This window comes from Pristis pectinata, chromosome 18, assembly GCF_009764475.1.
Source record: "Pristis pectinata isolate sPriPec2 chromosome 18, sPriPec2.1.pri, whole genome shotgun sequence".
In the NCBI taxonomy this organism is placed as follows: domain Eukaryota; kingdom Metazoa; phylum Chordata; class Chondrichthyes; order Rhinopristiformes; family Pristidae; genus Pristis; species Pristis pectinata.
In genome coordinates, this window is record NC_067422.1 from 10,737,601 (window position 1) to 10,761,282 (window position 23,682).

Below are 23,682 nucleotides of genomic sequence, written 5' to 3' on the forward strand. Positions count from 1 at the left end.
TCCTAATTTCCAGTAGTGACAGCAGGTCTAAAGAATTCAATCGGAAGTAAAATATTTGGGACGTATTGATGGTGTGAAGGACACCAGATAAATGCATTTTTTCTTTATCAGCAGTAGGCAGCAGCTTTCTTAATAATTGATTTGTAGCTGTTATTTTCATCTCATTCAAATCTCCCAAGGTCAACACCTAGTCTGCAGCTGACAGGGCACCTGATTGCTCCCAAGCTTCTTGAGCTGGTTGAGTGGCATTAAAACCAAACCCTTCCTGACTGTCCAGGGAATATAACTCAGTACCTTTTAAAGCCCCCACAATCCAAACATAGTGATTCCTTAATGCAAAAACCTGTGCGCAAAAATTGGAACATCAAAACTGAGAATATTTCCTGAATATGACTACCAAAAGTGCACGATAATTTCAAAAAGGTCTTAGATACAGCAACTTACATGTCTTACTGTGCTCTTTTGAGAGGAGGTAATTGGCCAGCGGTGGTGTATAAGTCAAGCATTGTATAGTGGAGTTCAAAAAACAGGTGTTCCCAAGATTGTGCAGTCCAGCTCCAACTCTGTACACACGCACCCATTTCATGGACAGTTTTTCCATAGGAAATAGAATTTTCTGAGGTGCTGGGATGCCATCATTTGGAATTCCACTTGTTTCATAAACTGAATACAAAAACAAACAGATTTTTTGAGACAAAAATTCAATTGTTTAAAAAAAAGCAAACGTGCTTTACAGTTACACCTACTTCAGTTTTACATTTACAGATAGACACTCGAGCCGACATAAAAATTATGCTGTAACCAATTAGGAGCTGTGGGAACAACTCTAAATATTAAAACATTGAAGTGACATTTTTATTTTACTAAGTACCCAAGGCTAAAGCACTTCTTGAAAAGTACTAATTCACGTTTTACTAAAGTATTCAATTACTTCCCGAGCTGGTGAAGTGGCATTAAAATAAAACCCTTCCTCTCTGAGGAATATAACTCAGTACCTTCTAAAGCCCCCACAATCAAAACATAGTGAATCCTTAATTAGTTTCCATCCTTTGACATTATGTTTAAAATTTGAAACTAGAATTCAGTTTCTAAACAAGTCAGTCAAAATCATAACATATTGCCAGGGGGCTTCAAAATTTCAGGTAAATGTTACGAAATAAGGCAAGTTCGTGCATACTCTCACAAGAATTAACATCTGATCTTTCAGTCATAAGATAAAGAAAGTGAAATTTAAGCTTCAATGAACTTATTCATGGAACACAAGTCTTTGTCAAGCATTTACCACAGGAAACTCAAACATTGCTGGAAAAACCTGCTGGATCAACAGTGTCTTCAAAACATCTACTGACATTTTAGATGTCAGAACATTTGAGATCATAATTGCAGCAATACTGCCATTCAATCACAACAATCTTCTGTATCTGTCCTTTCCTACAGAATTTAGCCATTATCTGTTGATTTTTCATGGCCCAATCCAGAAATACAAATGCTATCACACAATTAAAATCAAAGTACATGGCATTTAATGCACTGAAACAGGCCATTTGTGCCAACAGGTCCAAGCCACACAAGACTTATGCTCGTCTTCATTTAACACAATTAACATATCATCTCTCCCTCATCTGTTTAACTTAAACGGCATCTACCCCAATTGCCTCTATTTTTCATGCGGTTGTGAGCTCCATGCGAACTCAGACATACAGTGGCATGCAAAAGTTTGGGCACCCCTGGTCAAAATTTCTGTTACTGTGAATAGTTGAGTAGAAGATGAACTGATCTCCAAAAGTCATAAAGTTAAAGATGAAACATTCTTTTCAACATTTTAAGCAAGATTAGTGTATTATTTTTGTTTTGTACAATTTTAGAGTGAAAAAAGGAACGGAGCAACATGCAAAAGTTTGGGCACCCCAAGAGATTTGAGCTCTCAGATAACTTTTACCAAGGTCTCAGACCTTCATTAGCTTGTTAGGGCCATGGCTTGTTCACAGTCATCGTTAGGAAAGGCCAGGTGATGCAAATTTCAAAGCTTTATAAATACCTTGACTCCTCAAACCTTGTCTCAACAATCAGCAGCCATGGGCTCCTCTAAGCAGCTGCCTAGCACTCTGAAAATTAAAATAAATGATGCCCACAAAGCAGGAGAAGGCTATAAGAAGATAGCAAAGCGTTTTCAGATAGCCGTTTCCTCAGTTTGTAATGTAATTAAGAAATGGCAGTTAACAGGAACGGTGGAGGTCAAGTTGACGTCTGGAAGACCAAGAAAACTTTCCGAGAGAACTGCTCGTAGGATTGCTAGAAAGGCAAATCAAAACCCCCGTTTGATTGCAAAAGACCTTCAGGAAGATTTAGCAGACTCAGGAGTGGTGGTGCACTGTTCTACTGGGCAGCGACACCTGCACAAATATGACCTTCATGGAAGAGTCATCAGAAGAAAACCCTCCCTGCACCCTCACATCAAAATTCAGCGTCAGAAGTTTGCAAAGGAACACCTAAACAAGCCTGATGCATTTTGGAAACAAGTCCTGTGGACTGATGAAGTTAAAATAGAACTTTCTGGCCGCAATGAGCAAAGGTATGTTTGGAGAAAAAAGGGTGCAGAATTTCATGAAAAGAACACCTCTCCAACTGTTAAGCACGGGGGTGGATCGATCATGCTTTGGGCTTGTGTTGCAGCCAGTGGCACGGGGAACATTTCACTGGTAGAGGGAAGAATGAATTCAATTAAATACCAGCAAATTCTGGAAGGAAACATCACACAGTCTGTAAAAAAAAAAGCTGAAGATGAAAAGAGGATGGCTTCTACAACAGGATAACAATCCTAAACACACCTCAAAATCCACAAGGGACTACCTCAAGAGGCACAAGCTGAAGGTTTTGCCATGGCCCTCACAGTTCCCCGATGTTGTTCCCCGACCTAAACATTACCAAAAATCTGTGGATAGACCTCAAAAGAACAGTGCATGCAAGACGACCCAAGAATCTCACAGAACTAGAAGCCTTTTGCAAGGAAGAATGGGCGAAAATTGCCCAAACAAGAATTGAAAGACTCTTAGCTGGCTACAGAAAGCGTTTACAAGCTATGATGCTTGCCATAGGGGGTGTTACTAAGTACTGAGCATGCAGGGCACCCAAACTTTTGCTTCGGGCCCTTTTCCTTTTTTGTTTATTTTGAAACTGTAAAAGGTGGAAATAAAAAAGTAATCTTGCTTAAAAATATTAAAGAAATGTGTCATCTTTAACTTTATGCCTTTTGGAAATCAGGTCATCTTTTACTCACTTAGCTATTCACAGTAACAGAAATTTTGACCAGGGGTGCCCAAACCTTTGCATGCCACTGTATATTTTCAGGGTCTGCCTTGCAGTCAGTTCTAGCATTTAGGCATTTTAACTGAGATTTGCAAATGTTCAGGTTATCCATTAATAACAAGTCAACCTATGCCAGTGTTCCCAAAATGATGACAATCACTACATTCATTAACTTCAGAATGCAATCAATAATAAAACATTGCTCAGAGCAGCTGGATACACCTACCTTGTTTTTTTGTTGGGGTGGAACAAGCATTTTGCTCACCAGCAGCCCCTTCGGGTTTAGGGTTCAAAATGACATATTTACTCTTCAGCGATTCAAGCTGATAGGAAAAACTCTTGCTGGCGGGCTCAAATTCAATCTTTTGAAGAAGAACCTTCTTTGCTGAAGCCGCCAGCAGTTTGTTGAGGTCACCTTCGTCAGCAGAATCTTTTCGTCCAGGCTTCAGGGCTTCTTTCAATTTGTCTACTATAGGCATGGTGCATCACTGAAATACAAAATGCAACAAACCAGTTCATCTTCTGCCAGCAGCATGGTGAACTAATCAATACAAGGATAATCTCACATGAACAGCAGCAGCATGCTAAACCAAAGCCATCACAATAAGTTTATTAAAATAAATGAACTTGAATTTGGACTATTAGTCATCACTCCGACTCTCTCCCTAATTCCACAAGTTGAAGAACAGCACATTTCTCGGGTAGATGCAAGTCAGTGAAATTACATTGAGAATTCACAAGGTATTCCAAGCTGGAGAATCAGTTCCTTTGAAATAAAAGAGACCTCAGGCAAAGAGAGAAGCAGGAAAAAGTGTCACACAGGGTCACAATTAGATACATAAAACTTAACGTTATTAGATTACCTTTCATCAAAGATTCATTACAACCTGTGTCCATGGTGTACCTATGACCCTAACTGTGGTCACGCACTTTAAGCCACAGTTTCCAAAGATGGAAATATTTATTAGCTTTTTTTTTGGTAGAACTCAGAATAGCTCAACTCCCTTTTGACAGAGATGTACCACACTGGGGTTAAGAAGCAAAATTCTCCAGAAGATACTATCAAGGAACAGAAGTCCCACAAATAATGCATATTCTTCCATCATTTCTATACCCATGAAATACATTACAACATTCCACATTGAGTTCTGTTTCACTTTTCAGAAAAAAAAATCAGATCTGACCCCTTTACTGTTTAACCAAACTCTAACATTTGAATTCTCATCTTTTGTAGTTATACAGCATGCAGAAGGTAATCCACCTTCCCTTCACAAATTCCTAGGAACTCAGCAGGTAGCAAAGTGTCACCGTCCACAACTTATGCAGAGGTTGCAGTTAGGTTTTAATTTTTGTCAAATTTGGTTAATTCCTGATAATTCACCAAAACATTTATTATGTACTTTTATTCCCCTACCGTAATTCAAAATATATTTTCCTGAAGACATGCAAAAGAACTACAATTATCTGGAATTATTCACTAAAATTTAGACCTAGAAAATCATTCAGTTATGAGCTGCTAAGCGGCAAGGAACACAAGTGCTAGGCAATAATCATCCTCACTAACTTACCCCTGACCTTCAATGGCATTACCATTGCCAGATTCCACACCATCAGCATCTAGGGGATCAATATTGATCATCAACTGGACCAGCCACATAAATACTTTGGCTATAAGAGCAGGTTAGAGGCTGGGTATCCTGTGGCTAAGTCACTCATCTCCTGATACCCCAAGATCATTCCAAGGTGCGAGTCAGGAGCCTGGAAAAGTGCAGCTCCAACAACTCAACAAGCTTGACAATATCCAGGACAAAGCACCCCACTTGACTGGCACCTCATCAACCACCCTGAACATTCATTTCCTTCATCACCTATTGCACATGGTGGCTGCAGTGTGCCATCTACAAAATGCACTACAGCTGCTCAACCAGGTTACTTTGACAGCAATTTCCAAACCCATGACAACAGATTCGAGGGAACACCACCACCTGCAGGTTCCCCTCCAAGTGGCACACCATCCTGAGTTGGAAATGGCCAATTCCTTACTGTCACTGGGTCTGAATCCTGGAACTCCCTACCCAATAGCACTTGCGAGTACCTTCACACCGGAAAAGCAACAAGGCACCTGTTTACCACCACCTTCTCAAGGACAATTAGGGAAGGGGAATAAATGCTGGCCTTGCCAGAGACACCCAAAGTCCAAAAATGAATGAAAATAAAATTCAAGATCAGGTCAGCCTAATTACTGTCCAGGGCATCCACAGCTAATGACTCGTCCATAAGTCAGAAAATACACAAAAACCACTTGATATGGTAACCATACCCCCAGAGTGTTGTAATGAATGGCATCAGAAGCACACAAGGCTGATAAGAAAGAACAATTACTAAAAGTAGAGAGAGGAAAATAGTTCTGCTGTTCGTAGGAATGAACATACGTACGCAAGTCTGATGTCTAATTTTAATAATATTATGGAAGTTAAAGTTTTTTGTGATATGCACAAGTGTAACTATGCACAGATGTAATGAAAAACATTTGCAGCAGCATCACAGGCACATAACATTATACAAGCAACATTCACAAGAAAAACAAATTAAACACAATTTTTACGAGAAAGAACACAACTTGTTCATACGTGTAGGCGATGTCCATAATTTGGGTGTTCGTAACCCAGGGACAGCCTGCACACTGTAATTATAAAGAAAAAAAGTATAGCATAATTTTGATGGTAACATTCATTTTCTCCTTCACTAATGGAATGTGAATGAAAGATTTCATAAGCCCATACTGTTTGCCAATATAATGAAAATGAGAATGAATGCACTACATTCATGCTAGTATTTGTATTGATTAAGCTATTTCATTCTGACTTGAAGAAAACAACATTGAAGACAGGCACCTGGTTTTGCAGGGATTGGATTCCGAAGCCGAGGCTTCAGCAAGTACAGAAGGAACTGTACAATCCATGAAAAAAAATGGCTTACCATGAGGCAGAATTAGGTTTGATTTCTCCAATTGTCACTTTTGCTCATGATAACAATTAAATCTTAGTGTGGCAAATGAAGACAAAATTTGACAGAAAGCAAAGGATCCCCTCCCTGCAAGCAATTATTCCTCTTGTCCCTTCTTTGATCTTCTTGCATTTTGTCCATTTATTTCTTTGCTGTGCTAAGATTTTTTTTCACTCCCACTATCCTCCACATTTCTCCTCTTCTCTCCTGAGCATCTACATCAAACACATGAAAACCATATGCGTGTGCATCGCTTCCTGACTTGGTAGTTACAGAAATTTAATGGCCACTGTTTTTACAGATTGACAATTATGCAGCAGAAACACTTAACGTACCTGGATTACAGACTTCGTGCCTCAATGCATTTACTCCTACCTCAAAATCCCACTATCTATGATTCATCAGCTTTCCTAAAATTAAATACCAATTCCAAAGAAAAATGATTTTACCAAACATTAACAATCAACAGAGCATATTTTTTGTTTGCTGGTGAAGGCTACAAAATAAAACTAATCTTGATTTTTTTTTATTGTAGAATGAGGGTGGGCAATATAAGATTGAAAAAGAATATTTCAAAATATATTCTCTCTTTGGTGACTGAAACAGAAGTATTTGAAAAAAAAATACGATCTTTAACAAGGCAGCCAAATGAGTCATATATAAAACACAGCTTACTTTTAAGTAACACCTTCCAGTTCAGATCTTACACAAAAAAAATGATTACAGGGATTTAACAGGTCTAGGCTTACTAATAAAGTGAGAATGTCCATCAGTCCAACTTGGAGAAGCAATGGATTGATACAAGGACTTGCAAAAGGCACCCTCCTCCCCATCTCAACATTCTGGATTCTATCTACCCTTGGATCCAACGAAGTAAAAGTGGTCCAAGAAAAACAACGCAGCCCAAGGACTCTCAACACGGCAGATATGTTGGAAGAAATTAAATATTTACAGATTAAGGCTTAATGAATTCATCTGGCCAGGTGACCAACTCCAAAGCAGGCTTTCTAAGACCTAGATTTTAGAACAACTATCTGTGGAAGACCGAGGTAGTGATGGGCTGAAGGGTGAGAAAAATCTTTGGAACTTTAAACATTTAGTTAATTTTTCACCTTCACAGTTACTAAGTTTCCAGCACTGCCCATAAATTGTCAAATTCACAGTTAACATCTTTTCATTAGTAAAACTTTCCAATAATTACCCATATTTTGCTGACAAATTTGTTGATGCATTCACTGGTAATTTTACATTCGTTGCAAGTATCTACAAAGGAACATAAAAGGAAAGCTGCAGAACACCAAAGCAAGCAAGGCGGTAGAACAGAACAAACATAAAAAAAGATCAAATTACAACGTTTCAGTGTGCAGTGAGTAGAGCTCAATAGCAGTCAGTGGCAACAAAGACTTGACAAGTCATATCTTGAAAGATCCACATCATCATTATTTTCTCAGTAAATCACCAAGCGATATAGCGTATCCCATGTATAAGCTGCTCCAACAGCTTGCAAGCTGAGAAATTCCTATTTGCATAACATACTAAAAACTGCATCATTAACTCCCATGTAAGCAAACTGGATTCAAAAGGCAATTAAATGCCAGTAGCATTTTTGTACTTAAAATACATGTGAATTTATAAAAAACCATAGATCACAGTAAATCAACTGGCAAATTGCATGTCAAACGGAAGTGTTTTCAGAAGGCACCGGATTTCAGTTTTCCAGATATTTGAGCACATATCAGCCACCACTGAATTTAACTTTTAAGACAACTGTAGAAAATGTATGTTATTGTTTTATTTTCTATCATTTTAACATTTTTAATTTTGTTCATTGAATTGACTTTAATTTTTTGAGATTGCATTCGACATCTTCTAACAGTATCAGGTGTCAGTGATCCTGGACGTACAGCAAATCTGCTCAAAGCCTTGCTGGCTCTGGGACAAATTGGCCACTGAAATGAAAGGCTGGCATTAGAAATGAAAATTCCCACAATGGCTCTGATGAGTTTGGGATTCTGGCAGAATATAACTTTTACTCTGCATGTCTGAGCACTGCTCTGTGCAGGTCGGGCAGCAGTGAGTACAGGCAGCTCCCCATCCGCCATATCCTGTGAACCACAAGATTGTTATGCTGCATTTTGCAGGGACCTGCATGCAAATTGGTTGCCATGCTCTATATTACAAATGTGATTACATTCTTCAGACATTGTGAAACATGCTATAGAAATGCAAGTACTTGCATTTTTAAAAACACATTGCTGTGTCCCTCAGTCATTCCTGCTCCAATGATGATTTTAAGCAAAAAAAATGTTAGAAATAGACCAAGGACACAAAGATTTCTTTAAATTGGGGAATAAAAAAAATTCTTTGGTAAAAGTGTCATTTTAGATTACCAACAAAATCAGAATACTATACTTTTTCTAGATTTAGCCTATAAAGGACTTGCAGTAAGGAACTATCACAACATCCCAGTGTGTAAAAAAATGGAGAAAAGGCTACATAAGCCTCAAGTGTAATTTATACTACTTGTGCATTGCAGTGTTAATGTGATTTTACAACTTAAACATAACTTGAATGGGATATATAGAACTCAAGATTGAGACTACCTGGAGGAGACAGGATTACTGCTTGCTATCAGAACCACTAAATAGAAGTATTCCAGTCTTAAAACTGTTTCACTGTCAGTGACCTGTATAAAAGACTAAATATTTGATTCTACACAAACTGTGGGCTGTGACAGTGTATCGAAAGGAACAAGTTAATTTTAAAAACTGAATAATTTTAAGCGAATTTTCCTATTTAAATATTTTCTTTAATGAGAACTGTTTTGGTTCATGCAGGCGGAAGGGAATCATTGAAACTTTTGGTTTATTTGCTCTGTGAAGTTTCTACTTTCCTACTCAATTATTTGGTTGAAATGGAGCTAACCTGACAGGACTCTCAAAGGCACACACCTTGTAACGAGCTTGTGTACATCACAGATGCATTAGAAGATAACCACCAAATAACACTATTTTGCATTCAAAGGGATGAAATTTGGGTGGTTTCAATTCTGCAATAATTTCAATAGCATTTCTCCATTACAAAAAATGAGAGTAAATCAAAAATACTCTTTCACCCAGTGGTATTTTCTTTCATAAAAAGGTACCAATTTTGGGTGAACTGGTTCCGCTCTTAGGGCTACGATCATTAATTTCCTCACTCAGTTATCAAATATTCATCTAAACAACCTAAAACATAAATAGAGTGTACAACTCGGATTAAAATGATTTCATTCCTGTGCAAGATTACCAGTGTTCCTTTAAGAGTGGAGACATTTGCAATGTAAATATTATACACTTCTAGATTTCTTAGTTACAAGTAGCTGCAGGAAGGCAATTTTTTAAAAAGTCTGATATTATGTTCATATTATCTCTCTAGCATGACTGCCCCTTTTCAGAGTGATTGCTCAGTTCAAGGCGTTCCTTGGTATTATGAATCAAGCAACAATTCACATGATCATACAACAGTAAAGCATGAAGCAGAAAGCACAGTACTTAGTGATATCTTAAAGAATATTAAAGAGCTATAAATAAAGATTAGAACACACAAACTCATTAAATAAAGCCAAAAAAAATCTTCCTTTGATAAACACTTAATAGCCATTTTGAAATAGGAGGGAATTACAATCCATGCAAAATTATTTCTCTTTTAGGGCCAGAAGGTCTGCTAAGAAATTATTATAGCTTAGATTACTGCAAAAAAAATCACTTACATTCACGCAACATGCTTCACATTTTCAGGATATTCTGCAGCAAGAATAGTTTGTAAATAAATTGATGTTTACATCACTTCATTAGCCAGTTATGCCACTGAAGGTTATAGACACACCACAGTCTGTGAAGAAATGGGAACCACTGAAGGCAACTTCTGTATTTCTGCACTGAGCTGGGAATGTACAAACTCCAGGTATTGCTGTCAGTTTTACTGCTCGATAATGCAGAACAATGAGCTTTACTATCATCACAACGACAAATTTCAAGAGATTCAACCCAGCAAGAAAACCAATAGCTTGAAAATCAAAGAAAAACTGCCGATTTGGAAATCTGAAATAAAAATAGAAAATACTAGGATCACTCAGCTGGTGAGACACTAACTGTGGAAAGAGAAACAGTTAATTGAGCCTTGAGGAGGATGCAGAGAAGCTCCAGGATAATTTGGACAGGTTGAGAGTGGACAGATAAACGGCAGGTGCGGTACAATGTGAATAAATGAAAGGTGGCAATAACAGCAAGGCTGATTTATCATCCAAATGCTGATAGATTGGGACAGAGAGATGAAACGAGACCTGGGTGTCCTTGTGCACCAGTTGTTGAAAGTAAACAGGCAGCTGCAAAATATGTCGGCCTTCAGAGCAAGACTGGGAAGGATGTCTTGCTGCAGTTGTCCAGGGCCTTGGTGAAATCACATCATGAGTGTTGTGTGCAGTTTTGGTCTCCTTATTTGAGCAAGGATATTCAGACTATAGAAGGAGTTCAGCAAAGGTGCACCAGACTGATTCCTGGGATAGCAGATCTGACACAAGGAAAGATTAATTAGCTTGATATTCACGAGAGTTTGGAAGATTGAGATGGGTTCTTGTAGAACCCATAAAATTCTGAAAGTACTAAACAGATTAGATGCTGGAAGGCCAATGGCCAAGAGTCCAGGACAGGGGTGGGGTCACTGTCTAAGGATAAGGGTAAGCCGTTTAAGACTGAGAAATTTCTTCTCACAAAGAGTGGTGAAGCTGTGGAATTCTTGACCACAGGAAGTGGTTGAGGATAAATCTTTAAATATATTAAATAAGGTGTTGGATATTTTTCTTCGGGCTAGAGGGATCGAGGATATGGAGAAAAAGTTGGACAGGATACTGGATTTGAATGATCAGCCACGATCATATTGATTGCCAGAGCAGGTTTGAAGGGTTGAACAACATACTCCTGTTCCCATTTTGCATGTTTTTATAATTTGAACTATCCAAGCTCAACCTGAAAGTAAAATATTTTACAACAACCCCATCCAATTTTTATCTACTCGCTGAATTATTATTTTAACACCCACCAATATTCCCAGAGGCATCAGCTCTCTTCAAACATGCCGTCATCATTTTTTCAATGTCTACACATTTTGATGACATCCTTCCCAGTTCTGCCCATATAATCAAGCACTCTTCCAGGAACATTCACCTTCCCTACAACATTGTTCCTTTCCCTAACATCAAGGCCATCAACTACAGCTTTTCGAAACCATCTGTTTACCTTTACTTCTAGTACTTACCACTGTCTAGACATGTGTGGCAATGCTGTTCTATGAGCATCTTACCATTTCCTTTTTCTAAACAGTTGCATACAAAGCATACCTGCCTTTTTCCTCACTAACATGAGATAATGCTGCTTCTTTGTGTCATGCCTGGTGATGGATTAGCTCAAAAAGGATTTTCAAATTGTGCATGTTTAACATTTTTAGTGACTTTTCTTTAAATAAACTGTTTCACAAATCTCCATCCATCTCTTATTTAAATGACATGTCAAACGTCAGACTCAGTATTTTTTTCATCCCTTCCAATGGATCATCTGGTTCAGCCCAAACACTGAGATTCCTGAACCAAAGCTCCTTTAAATTGGCTGAATTTGACTTCTATTAATTGAGGAGATTGTTAAATTTTGAATGGCAAATGACCTCCCTTTCAAATTCAGAGAGAAGCCACTACAGGATGGACAAAACAGAGTACTTAGACAATGCACAACACACAAGACTTTGTTGTTAAACTTAGTATGACATTACATTGAAAAAACATACCACAAAACATATAGAAGCAAACAGGCAATACAAATTCTGTTTCCAGGTAAAGCATAACCTTATCTTTGAATCACACGAGGGTACTTACACAGGTCAGTCAACTGGCCTTAAGGAATTACAATTCCTAATCTATTTTTAGAGGTATGTTACAACACTAGGATAAATGAAAATGCCACCTTTTCATGAACTCACAAAAATGTTTAGGACTGCACAAAATTTTCTTCTGAGTATAAATTATGCATTTTTAAAAAGTTTATGTCAGCTGCTCGACAGCATTCCAAAATGCAGCATTGTTAGGATTCAAATGCTGGGGAGTACTTAACAAAAAGCAATGTTTTTACACTATTTCAAAGTTGCTTTTCTCCCATAAAATGTGTGCAAATTTAACAGAACAAAAAAAATTAACTTGCCATGAAATATCAAAATGCATTGCTTAAAAAGAGTTCTTTACATCAAAAATCATAATTTGATTGCTTAAAAAGTCTTGTAAAACATTTCACAATAACTGTTAGATATCTGACACTTGTAATGAATAAATTGCAGTGCAAAGCAATTCTGTTTGGTTTGGCAAGTGTTGTTTTTAAACATCTTCAGTGTTGTGAGATCCCTTTGCCAGAGTGGTTCCCACCACCAACCATCCTTCTGCCAAAATTTCCAGATCACAATTAACCTTCTCCACTTTGCCAGACTTACCCACTGCTATTAGCAAGGCTCCTCAGTTTGGAGAAATCTCACCCAAGTCAGAAGGCTGTGCATCCCAGTCCCTTGCTGGAAGCTTGAACACAAAAATCTGGATGAAGCTCCAGTGCAGTACTGTGTGGAGCGCTGCATTACTGGAGGTGCCACCATTGAGACGAGAAGCAAAACCAAGGCCCCATTCACTCTCTCTGCCGAAACTAAGTCCATAAGACCTTTTAAAACTTTTGAAGTTTTAAAAGTTTTAGCTTATTTCTGTGATTGAAAATACAGAGGGAAGTTTTGGGTAGGGCTAGTCATCAACTCAATTCTGTTTTGTGGGAACTTAATTTGAGCCAATTTGTTGTCATGTTTCTTTTATTAAAACAGTGACTGCACTTCAATGTTGGTAAAATGCTTTGGGAAACCAGAGTGAAAGGAGATCTTTTTATACTGCTGCTTCTACACCTCTGCACCCAATTTGGGTTTTTTTTTATTTATTCCATGACTACATCCCACTTTTGCCAATTAATTACTGCAACCTTCTGCACTCTCCCAAACTCTGCTTGAAATTAAAAAGCTGATAAGCTTTAACATCTTTTAATTAGCACAAATTTAAACATAACCTCGCCCCCTCTCTACCTGCTGAATCTTTCCAGCATTATTTTGGCCCCCAATTCAATACACCATTGTATTCTTTGCTGCTTACAAAACAACTACATCCACTTAACTCAAAAAAGATGCACTAAATAGTTTTAAAGAACATTGTATCAAAATGTCACTAAGTACTGATAATTGTTAGAGCAGCAATTTCCACGTAAAATGATGTTAAGAGCCATTACTTCCAAATAGTGAATTCAGAAAGAGATCAAATCTTGGTTACTTCCAACGTTACTCTTTTCAATTTCTCTTCTGGTTAAATGATTTAACATTTACTTCTTCAGGGGAAGAATCCAGGATTTATCATGTGTGCTGGAATATTATTGACATGAGAGTGAGCAATGGAAGAGAGAAACAATGCTCACAATTAATTTCACAATTTATTCCTTTTGTTTGTCGTCCTTTTTTTTTAAATTAAAAAATCTAATCTGATTTTTTAAAGAAACCCAAATTGCACATGCTCTCCAAAATCCAATTAAGAATCCTGTTTAAAATAACAGCACGTTCTTACTGCATCATTATCAACAAATTTCAAAACATGTCTGACAGCCTCAGAATTTGAAATTAGAAAGCAGATTGTAAATACACATTCATCCATGAAAATAGAAGTTAGAAAGAGTACCAAAAACTTGATCAGAGAGTAAGGCTGGGAAGATTTTTAAAAAAGGAAGGAAAAGAGTTGTAGAGCAGGAATTGGGAAGAGTGTCAGCATCATAATCTGCAGGTGTGATGAAGTGGGTGGGGAGATTCTAAATCAAGTTTTAGAAGAATGGAGAGTTCAAAAAGTTTGAGGATACAAAGCAGAAAGAAATCTTGGACACACTTAAAGAACAAAAGACATTACATGTGGGCATTGGTAACCAGGAATACAACCAAAGAGCAGTGAGGAATGGCATGGCAGGCAAACAATACTTAATGTGGGACAGGATGGATATAAGTTTTCGTTTGTCAAATTGGGTAGGTGGAATAACAGAGAACAGCAATGAGAGAGTTAAAGTAATCGAGTTGAAACACGGTAAAGGCTTATAGCCTTTGATAAAGATGGACTGTTATGGGGCTACAAGCAAGTCATCTGTGCAGATAACAGGATGAGACTTGAAGGCCGATTCAGGACAATATAGCCGCAAATGGTCTGTTTCAGCAAATGTGATGATTATTTCAAAGCCTTAGCCTGGTCAAGTAGAAAAATCAGTCCTTTCAATGCTGACCTGGTGAAAATCAGGCTTTCCTAAAATAGGCCATGTGTTTGGAAAGCAGAGAAGCAGTCAAACAGTCAAGAAATGTTATGCAGATTGGGGGTGGATCTCATCTGCACCCATGTAGCCATCCACCTTGTGCCTGCAAAAGGTAATGAGATGAAAGAGGTCGAGGAAGGATCCTTGGAGAACTCAGGAGGCAAGTGAGGTTCCAAATGGGAAGAGAATCCTTGGTTGGAGATGTCCCTTCTGTGTTTCAGTAGGTAGAAGCAGAACTGCGGAGAATCTGTCTCACTGCAGATATTAGCAGCATTAAGCTGCCATGGCTGCATTCACCATGGCTGACTTTTATTATGGTTACTTTAGGGAGAGAAAAGGCAACGAAGGGAAGACCGAAGGATTTGGGATTATCAATTTCATCAAGGTCTTCTCTCTCTCTTTTGATGCTGATTAAATCCGGTGCAGTCTCTACCCACCTGTGCAGCCATCTATAAACATGACACCTGGAGGTAACCATATGCAATTACAATAACTATTTATTACAAAAGCATCATGTAAACCATATTAAATTTGCTAACTGTTCTGAACAGTTCACAACCTGCTAAGCCATGATTAAATGCCAACACTCAGAATTCTAGAACCGGTCCTGCTGAGCTCAAGAGATTTTAAAATTAAGATGTGTCTGAGTAACGAAGATTAATTGCGTATGGGGAACCAGTTACTCCATTGGATTAAATGTTATTGATCAGCTAGTGTCTTTGAGAAATAGATTTCAAATGAAATTAAGTTATTGGGAGCATTTACTCCAGATTCAAGGACAAGTTGACCCAAGACTCTCATTGCAATTTATCAAGCAACTCCAGAGCTAGAAAAAATTTGCCCTGACCTTTACACACTTTCGGAATCATTCCAAGCTCTTAATGTTTCCACTATTCCACATCAAATTTATTTGATATACTAATCAATATTTTTTTTTCAAACTCAGTTTCCACCAATATTCCTGCAACAAACTTCAGGGAGTACACCTTGACCGGAAATCCAATATTTGTGGGCACTGAAAGCATATTATTCAACCACTGGATATCACAACCTAGTCTGACTTATTCAAACAACACAAAAATTCAGGTAACCAGTTTCATAATAAGGAGGAAACACAGGGTTATTATGGCCAAGAGCTACAGACAACATTACAGAGGCTCAGTTGTTTCCACGTGTATTCTGAACTATGATACAAGGATACAGGCAAGATCTGGAGATAGAATTTACCCATAGAGATAAAAACATAATTTTTGAGGCAGAAAGCACAAAAATAATGCTCCAGCTAGTAAAAGGTGTGACTTGACACAATTACCATTTATAGCATATCCCACTGGGATAGAGGAGTGGCCTGGAGTTAAGTCAATGAAAGATGAACAAGTGAAAGTCATGTGCACCTGCTCAGAGAAATAAATAATACCTGAACCACTTCAGCCACACATCCCTTTAATTCAGTATTCATAAGCTGTCAGTTTCTTCGTTATCTGGTTACTAAAACTATTAATGTACTTTGTAAAAGTTTGTAACAAAAAGTCAAACCCTAGTAAAGTAAGATGGACCTTGACCTCACAATCTACCTCGTTATGACCTTGCAGTTTATTGTCTACCTGCACTGCACTCTGTAACTGTAACACTTTATTCTGTATTGTTTTACCCTGTACTACCTCGATGCACTGTGTAATTAATTGATCTGTATACAAGACAATATTTTCCCCCCACTATACCTCGTACAAGTGACAATAATAAACCTATCCCAATCACAAACCAAAGCAACAATCAACTTACACTTACTTAAAGCCTTTCACATAGAATAACATACAGAAGTACTCATAGGAACAATAACTGACAGAGCAATCAGTAAATTTTACAAGAGGTGACCACTGTATGGGCAACTAGAATGTGTTTGAAGCCAGAGAACAGAAACTGAAGATGTATGGTGGAACCCAACGATGGATATGAGGCAGGCCGTAAAAATGAAGATGGTGAAGCTATGACAGGATTTGTGGTTGCAGAATTTAAAGGTTGACATTTTACAAACATTATATTCCACCAAACCACACAGAGTACATCAAAACAAAAACTCAACAATTCATTCAACGTCTGTCATATTATCTTGAAAAGCAGGCCTTTTTGCTTTTAAAATCAGACCACTTACTTGAAGGTGGCAGTACAAACACCAGGTTATGTAAAAATCAGGCAGGCAGCAATTACTTATGATAAACAAATCTAAGAGGTACTCTATTTAAAACAAAGCACTGGCATATCAATTCACACCATGCCCTCTGATTAGAGAACATTAATTTGATCTCCATCTTTAATAAAAAAAGATAGGTCTACCTCTCAACATAGAAATGCACTGTGTGACTAGGTACAGCTGCATACGTACCAAGTCCTTTTGAACACAGTCACACAAAGTAAGATATTAGAGGACTTCTGGGAAAATTCATCCTGGGTCAATCTTGTACATCCTCCAGCCATTTGCCTGCTTTCTCAGCTGGGTACATTGCAAAGCGGTTATACTGAAATTGTTACTATATGGAACATCTCCAAATTACATTGAAATACATCTTCATATTAGACTGAACAGCTTTCTTCTGGCAGCATTAAATAGATAATTGCATATTTTACAACAGTATACATCTATTATTGTAAAGATTGAGGTGTAGTGGAGTAAAATAGTACATGAAAAATTGAACGCAACTTGATGCATTCCATTTCTGAAGTACACTTACATCAGTCACTTGTTATTTCTAGGTCCAAATCACATCAGGCTAGGACACAGATACCACGTTTCTTGAAAGAGTTGCAAAGTTTTACTATACAGGCTGTCCCCAGGTTATGAACTGCCGACTTACAACCCATACGTACGAACAAACTCCCATAATATTAGTAAATTCAGAAGTTCAACATACATACATAGGTTGATTCCTACGAATGGCAGGCTAGTTTCTTCTCTCTCATCACTTTTACAAATTGTTCTTTCTTATCAGTCTTGTCCTTTTAATGCCATTCATTATAAATACAGAGAAGGTATGGTTACCATAGAGAATGATTTTTTATGTATTTTCCGATTTCTGGATGTCTGTAAACACAGAACCTGTTCATTACCCGAAGACGGCCTGTACTAAGAAATCATCAACTCTTCAAAACTATGAATAACTTTACCATAAGACATCGGAGCAGAATTAGGCCATTTGGCCCAAGTCTGCTCCGCTATCCAATCATGGCTGATCTTTTTTACAACCCCATTCTCCTGCCTTCTCCCCATAACCCTTAAACCCCCAGTCAAGAACCTCTCAATCTCTGCCTTAAATACACCCAATGACTTGGCCTCCACAATCCTCTCTGGTAACAATTTCCAAGATTCACCACCCTCTGGCTGAAGAAGTTTTTCCTCATCTCAATTCTAAAGGGATGTCCCTTTATTCTGAGGCTGTGCTCTCCTACTAACGGAAACATCTTCTCCACATCCACTCAATCCAGGCCTTTCAGTATCCAGTAGGATTACAGAGAAAAACATAGGACAAGCACTTGCTTCATGGCAACTACCTCAGTTAATTCAGGGGAATTTGCAACAGCCAAGTGTGAACATTCCCATTTATGTAACTGGAAACTGGCTTGTGGCTGGCACTGCAAGAAGCAAAATCTGACAAAATAATTACCCTGACCAATAAACATACATAAATGTGAAAGGTAGCTTTAGCACAGTCACTATTCACCTTGATCCTGCCCACATACTTGCAGCAGTAAGTCACATCCATTTTCCCACTTCTTGACACAGCAACATGAATGCCAAGAGTGGGCTCCCCCCAACACACCCTTCCTCTGATTAGTGTAGTATGGACCAACATGTCCATTAATGTAGTATGGACATTCCTGGCTCTGTACCCTACCATTGGTGCATTTCTCTCTTGATACACACAAAGATCCAGGCTAGCTTAACACAAACAACTTCCAATGTGAATGCCATCCTCTTCATCGTATCTAAAATCTGGTTTCTTTCACACCAACCTGGCAGAAATAAAGCTTGTTGGCATTTGTGGTCAAAACTTTTGTACCTAGGCAGTACCTACTTTTTAAGAGAAAATATAAACATACCTTTATAAAATTAGTTCTATCTACTCTAGAAGGCTGGCATGCTTTATGTAACAATCTTTTATTTAGCAAGAGGAAAACTGAATTAAATTAATGCATTAACTAAGAACATTTTAAAGCACATCACCTTACAAATTGCTTTGATGCGTAGTCACAAGTTCCTGAGAGGACAAATATGGCTGCCTTTCTCACAAGATGAACACTAGTGTATTTTCGTGGTACTCACCGAGGGTGAAAGATTGACAAGGACACACAAGTCCCAGCTCTTCTTCAAACAGAGCACTCAGGCAATTTCTACCTAACTTGACAGCCCAACAGGACCAATGTGTGAAGGACAGCCTTAACGTTAACTCCCTCAGTGCTACGCTGAAATATCACTGGATACAAGCAAGATTCAATGTCAAGATTCAATAAACCCACAAACTTGGTTCATGTGCCATCAACTGGTCCAAATTGATTGATACTTCCTCTTTTTTTTAAAAAAAGGAAATTACCAGGAATTTGTTAACCTACACCTTTAAAAACTAACCTGGAGGAGTTGTCTTTTTAACAATTGCTATGCAAAATTAAAGACAACAGAATTACGTAGTTAAATTAGTACAGTTTACTCATGTATTGATAAATGTTCTTAACCGTTTCCGAAAATGTTGTCACCACAGAAGAGAATACCTGAGCAATTAAAAATACTTTCCAAACATCATTTTAACGCCGTCAGATGACTGAGTAGCTCTTAAACCCCTCTGCTGATGAAGATAATAGTGTACTGAGACCGATGACAGGGTTCCATCACGACTTGTTATAATCGCGATCGATTCCGGCATGCAGCAACCAAGCACGTGTTTTAAACCCTCGAAACAGGACATTAGACGGCCAGTCAAGTGTGAAAGTCACGGTCAAACCTCCTCGTTATCTGCCCTGCCAGTCACCACCACATTGAATCATGTATCTAAGAATATACAGAACATTTAATTCGCGATCACGCCGTGATAGGGTACAAAATATCACACTGCGCCAATTCTGACCTGACTTCCCTCGCTGGCGCCACGGCTACTTTGTAGCTGCTTCTTCGCAGCGCTGATTCTTCCCCCTCCCCCGCCACAGTTTAATTGACAACCGGTCTGACCAATCGGAAGCCAAGCGCGCACTTGATCTCCGCCCACATGCAGCGCCGGGCGGCAATGTGCACCAATCAGCGGCCGGCCCAGCGGAGCCCCTGAAGCAGGCCGACCTGGCTGCGTGTATCCATTTGCAGTGACATTGTGCAATATTCCGCTACAGTCGCTCGCTGCAACCTCCGCTGAGTCCCTGGGGGCTGCCGACTGCACCCGAACCGAAGCTGCCCTTCCTACACCAGATAACGCCACCCCGGAAAGGAAGCCAGTCAGCATTACCTGAGCGGAACAAACGTGGAGCCAGTGAGCAATGCAGATGTGTCACACAACATGGACTCGGTGCAGAGCTGCATTGTACATCCGGGGAAGCGTGCAGTAAACAGCAATGATTGACGGATGACATGCCTGGTGAATGGGCATGTGAGTGTCCAGAGAATGCACTCAAAGTTCTGTAGGTCAGAAGCACGTTCTGTTTAACAACATGCAGCTAGTTATTTGGAAGTCGGTTGTGAATTCAGAAATGCAAGTCCTGCTGCTGTGGACGACAGTGTTTAACAAACTTCAAAACACAAGTTTCAGAGACAGGATAAGAAGTGGATGAGTAGGCCATTCGGTTCCCCAAGCCTGATTCACCATTCAGTAAGATCATAGCCATTTTTCTGCACGCCCTCTGCCCCTCGTTTCCCCATAATTTCCAAAACAAAATCTTGACACACCCAGTGACTGAATCTCCACAGCCCTCCTGGGTTGAGAATTCCAAAGATTCTTGTGAAGGAATTTCTTTTCATCTCTGTTCTGAATTTTCAGATTGTGACCCCAGATTTTAGATAGGCCAGGGGAAACATCAACTTTGCATTTCCTTTCTCACAACTGTACCTTTCCTTGGGTGGGGGAGACCAGATGGGCCATAATATTCCAGATGGGGGTTTCAGCAGGGATCTGGATAATTGGAAATGACATATCTACTTTTATAGACAAATCCACATATATTTTAATTTCCCAATTACTTGCTGAACCTAGGTAGACAAGGACACCCTGGGCTCTCCGAACACCAAAACATTTTAATCTCATACCTGTTAAAAATTACTGTGCCTTGCTATTCAGTTTATATATAAAGTCCCCCATAATTATTGTGTTATTCTTGATACAAGCGCCTCTGATTTCCTAACGTATACTCTGATGTACATTGCCATTACTGTTTGGGGGTCTATGTAAAACTCCCACCATTGTTTTCTTCCCTTGCTGTTTCTTTACATATGTAAGTATCAAAGCAGTTCACTCGAATCTGCGAAGGGTTTGCTTCCAAGAAATGAAGAAATTAAAGGCTGATCTGATTGAATGCAGGGAGGAGCAATAAATGCTGGCCTTGCCAACAACAACCAGATCCCCAAAATAAATAAGTAAAAATACATATTTTAAATAAGTATTTAAATTGATTGGGGAAATGAGACACAGTCTAAATATTAGAGCCAAACTTTCATGAAACATGTTAGGAAATACACATGTAGAGGGAGGTAGAAATTTGGAACTCTTCTGCAAACAGCAATTGATGTGCGATAAATTGGTAGTTTAAAATTTGTTTTGTGTTCTTTGAAACTTCCTCAAACTCTTATCACTCAAGACAGAACTAATAACAGAACACTCTTTACTGAGCACACGCATTCTCAAACTAAACTGCAACATGATACAACAAGGTGGCACACAGTTTTTAAAGGTACATGCACATTCATACGCATATTAGACTGATCCTCTGGGAAAAAACAAACCCTTTGAACAATGAACTATCCACGTTATATCATCAGATAATTATTTACAGTTGTGAAATTATACAATGTACAGATACAAGTTCAACCAAACACTTTTACTCATTCTTTCAATCTTGTCTTGTATTAACATAATTGTCTCCATGACTGAACACACTGCACATTTTAGATAAACCTTAACTTAAATAATGAAATAATAATAATAATAACAAACACAATTGTACATGTATTTTGCACTCTAGTAAATATCATGAAGTCAATGGTAACAGTTTCTGCTTTTCAGCACTCTCTGCCTTTTGCCTTTGCTTTCAGCCTTCTCTTCGACCTTGCACCTTATTGCACTGCACTTTCTCTGTAGCTGTGACACTTTACTGTTATTGTTTTTACCTGTACTACATCAATGCACTCTGTACTAACCCACTGTAACTGCACTGTGTAATGAATTGACCTGTACGATCGGTATGCAAGACAAGTTTTTCACTGTACCTCGGTACAAGTGACAATAATAACCCAATACTTCTCCCCATTAACTTCTTAACCTTTGTTATGAATTCATTCATTGCTTTGCCTTTTAAGGGATGCATCTTGGGCTCTGCCTTCACCAGAACACTTCACCTACAGTTCCGCTGTGCTGCACACTGTGAGGACTTGTGATCCTCTGATTATGTAGGGCTTGATCTTCCATTGCCCAGATTATGAAAGAAATGGCAAGTTTTTAATTTTGCTTTTTTCTTTCATGGAGTAAGTGTTGCCAATCTGAAGTTCCCTGAGCTACACTGATATGCGATAGATAAACTGAATTGTGTGAATCACAGTCCATGTTCTCTTGACACTTCCATTATTTTCTCATTATCTGCAATGTTTGCACCAGCCTTTGTCATTAATTTCTTTCACACCCTGGCTTCAGTCTGTGGACTTCTTTCCAGTCCTGAGTCCACAGTACTATTTCCAGCACTGTCTCCATTCACAGAGTCCATGTTGGATTTGGACTGGTCTTGCTCAAGACGTGTGGTTTCCATCAGCTTTTCTGCTCTTTTCCCCAACTGGTCCTCATGTTCTTGTCACAGCCTTCTTTTGGCCCAGGCACTTGTCAGGTGTCTCTTCATCATTTTGTCCATTTGTGAATCCATGGCACTCAAGAGTAGTCGTGTCCCTCGGTGCTTTTACTTGTGGCTTTGGCCTGTGTTGCTCATGTTTCTGTTTGGGTGTCCCTGTATTGGCACGTTCCCCATATTCTGTCATCTCCACTGACGCCTTCATTTGTAATGCTCCATCATAAGAAATTTCAATGGATTATATCTGCATTGGAACTTGCTGTCTCATCTACAAGAAACGTCTATTCCCCTCCATAGATGCTGCCCGACCTGCTGAGTTCCTCCAGCACTTTTTGTATATTGCTCCAGACTCCCGCATCTGCAGAATCTCTTGTGTCTTCAAATCTTATAATGTTTGTCTGTTTCTCACTTTGAATATACTGTCCCCATGATGACTAACTATGGATCAACTCTGCACCCCTACACCTTTGCTCGGTTCCAACACAGATACTCCAGCCTTTTCATCCCCAAGCATAACACCCCAAAATTCTAGGCCAACCGAACAACTAGGAATTCTCATATCTACAGCATCCTTGAGGATTTCCTCGACATATGGCAGAATTACTTTTTGTGGAGGATTCTTAACAAATAATATGCTGCAGCCATTCTGTGGGTTGTCTTCTCGATTTCATCAATTTCTTCTTGAGCAGCAGCTTCTCCTTCACCACCTCTCCCAAGAGTGGGGACTTCAGTGTAACCAACTCTTTTTCCTATAGCTAGCTCATTCAAGTGACAGCCTGTAAACTTGTTTGCAAGTATTAGCTAGCTTTAAAAACAGTCCATCAATCTAAGTGACTTGATCCAATCTACGTTCTGGATTGTTGATGCATGCTCATAATTCATAACTACAGTATATAATTGGGCCCAACTGTCCATGCAAGACATCAAACAGTCAAATTCACCCCGACTGGAGAGTGTCTTA

At 38.8% G+C, this 23,682-nt stretch overlaps 1 protein-coding gene across 6 annotated transcripts in view; it reads right to left on the reverse strand.

Moving 5' to 3' along the window:
- usp36 (ubiquitin specific peptidase 36) overlaps positions 1-23,682 on the reverse strand; it is a 69,843-nt gene that overhangs the window by 38,624 nt on the left and 7,537 nt on the right. For 3 of the 6 annotated variants that reach the window (XM_052033144.1, XM_052033147.1, XM_052033142.1), the window contains exons 3-4: positions 3,533-3,794; positions 445-663 (exon numbers count right to left, since the gene is read on the reverse strand). In XM_052033144.1, the coding sequence (XP_051889104.1) occupies positions 445-663; positions 3,533-3,785 (472 nt within the window). In that variant the 5' untranslated portion in view covers positions 3,786-3,794. Of the gene's footprint in view, positions 1-444; positions 664-3,532; positions 3,795-19,460; positions 19,738-19,813; positions 19,911-20,182; positions 20,254-23,682 lie in introns of those variants that run through there. The other 3 variants (XM_052033145.1, XM_052033146.1, XM_052033143.1) reach the window with 3 other exon arrangements.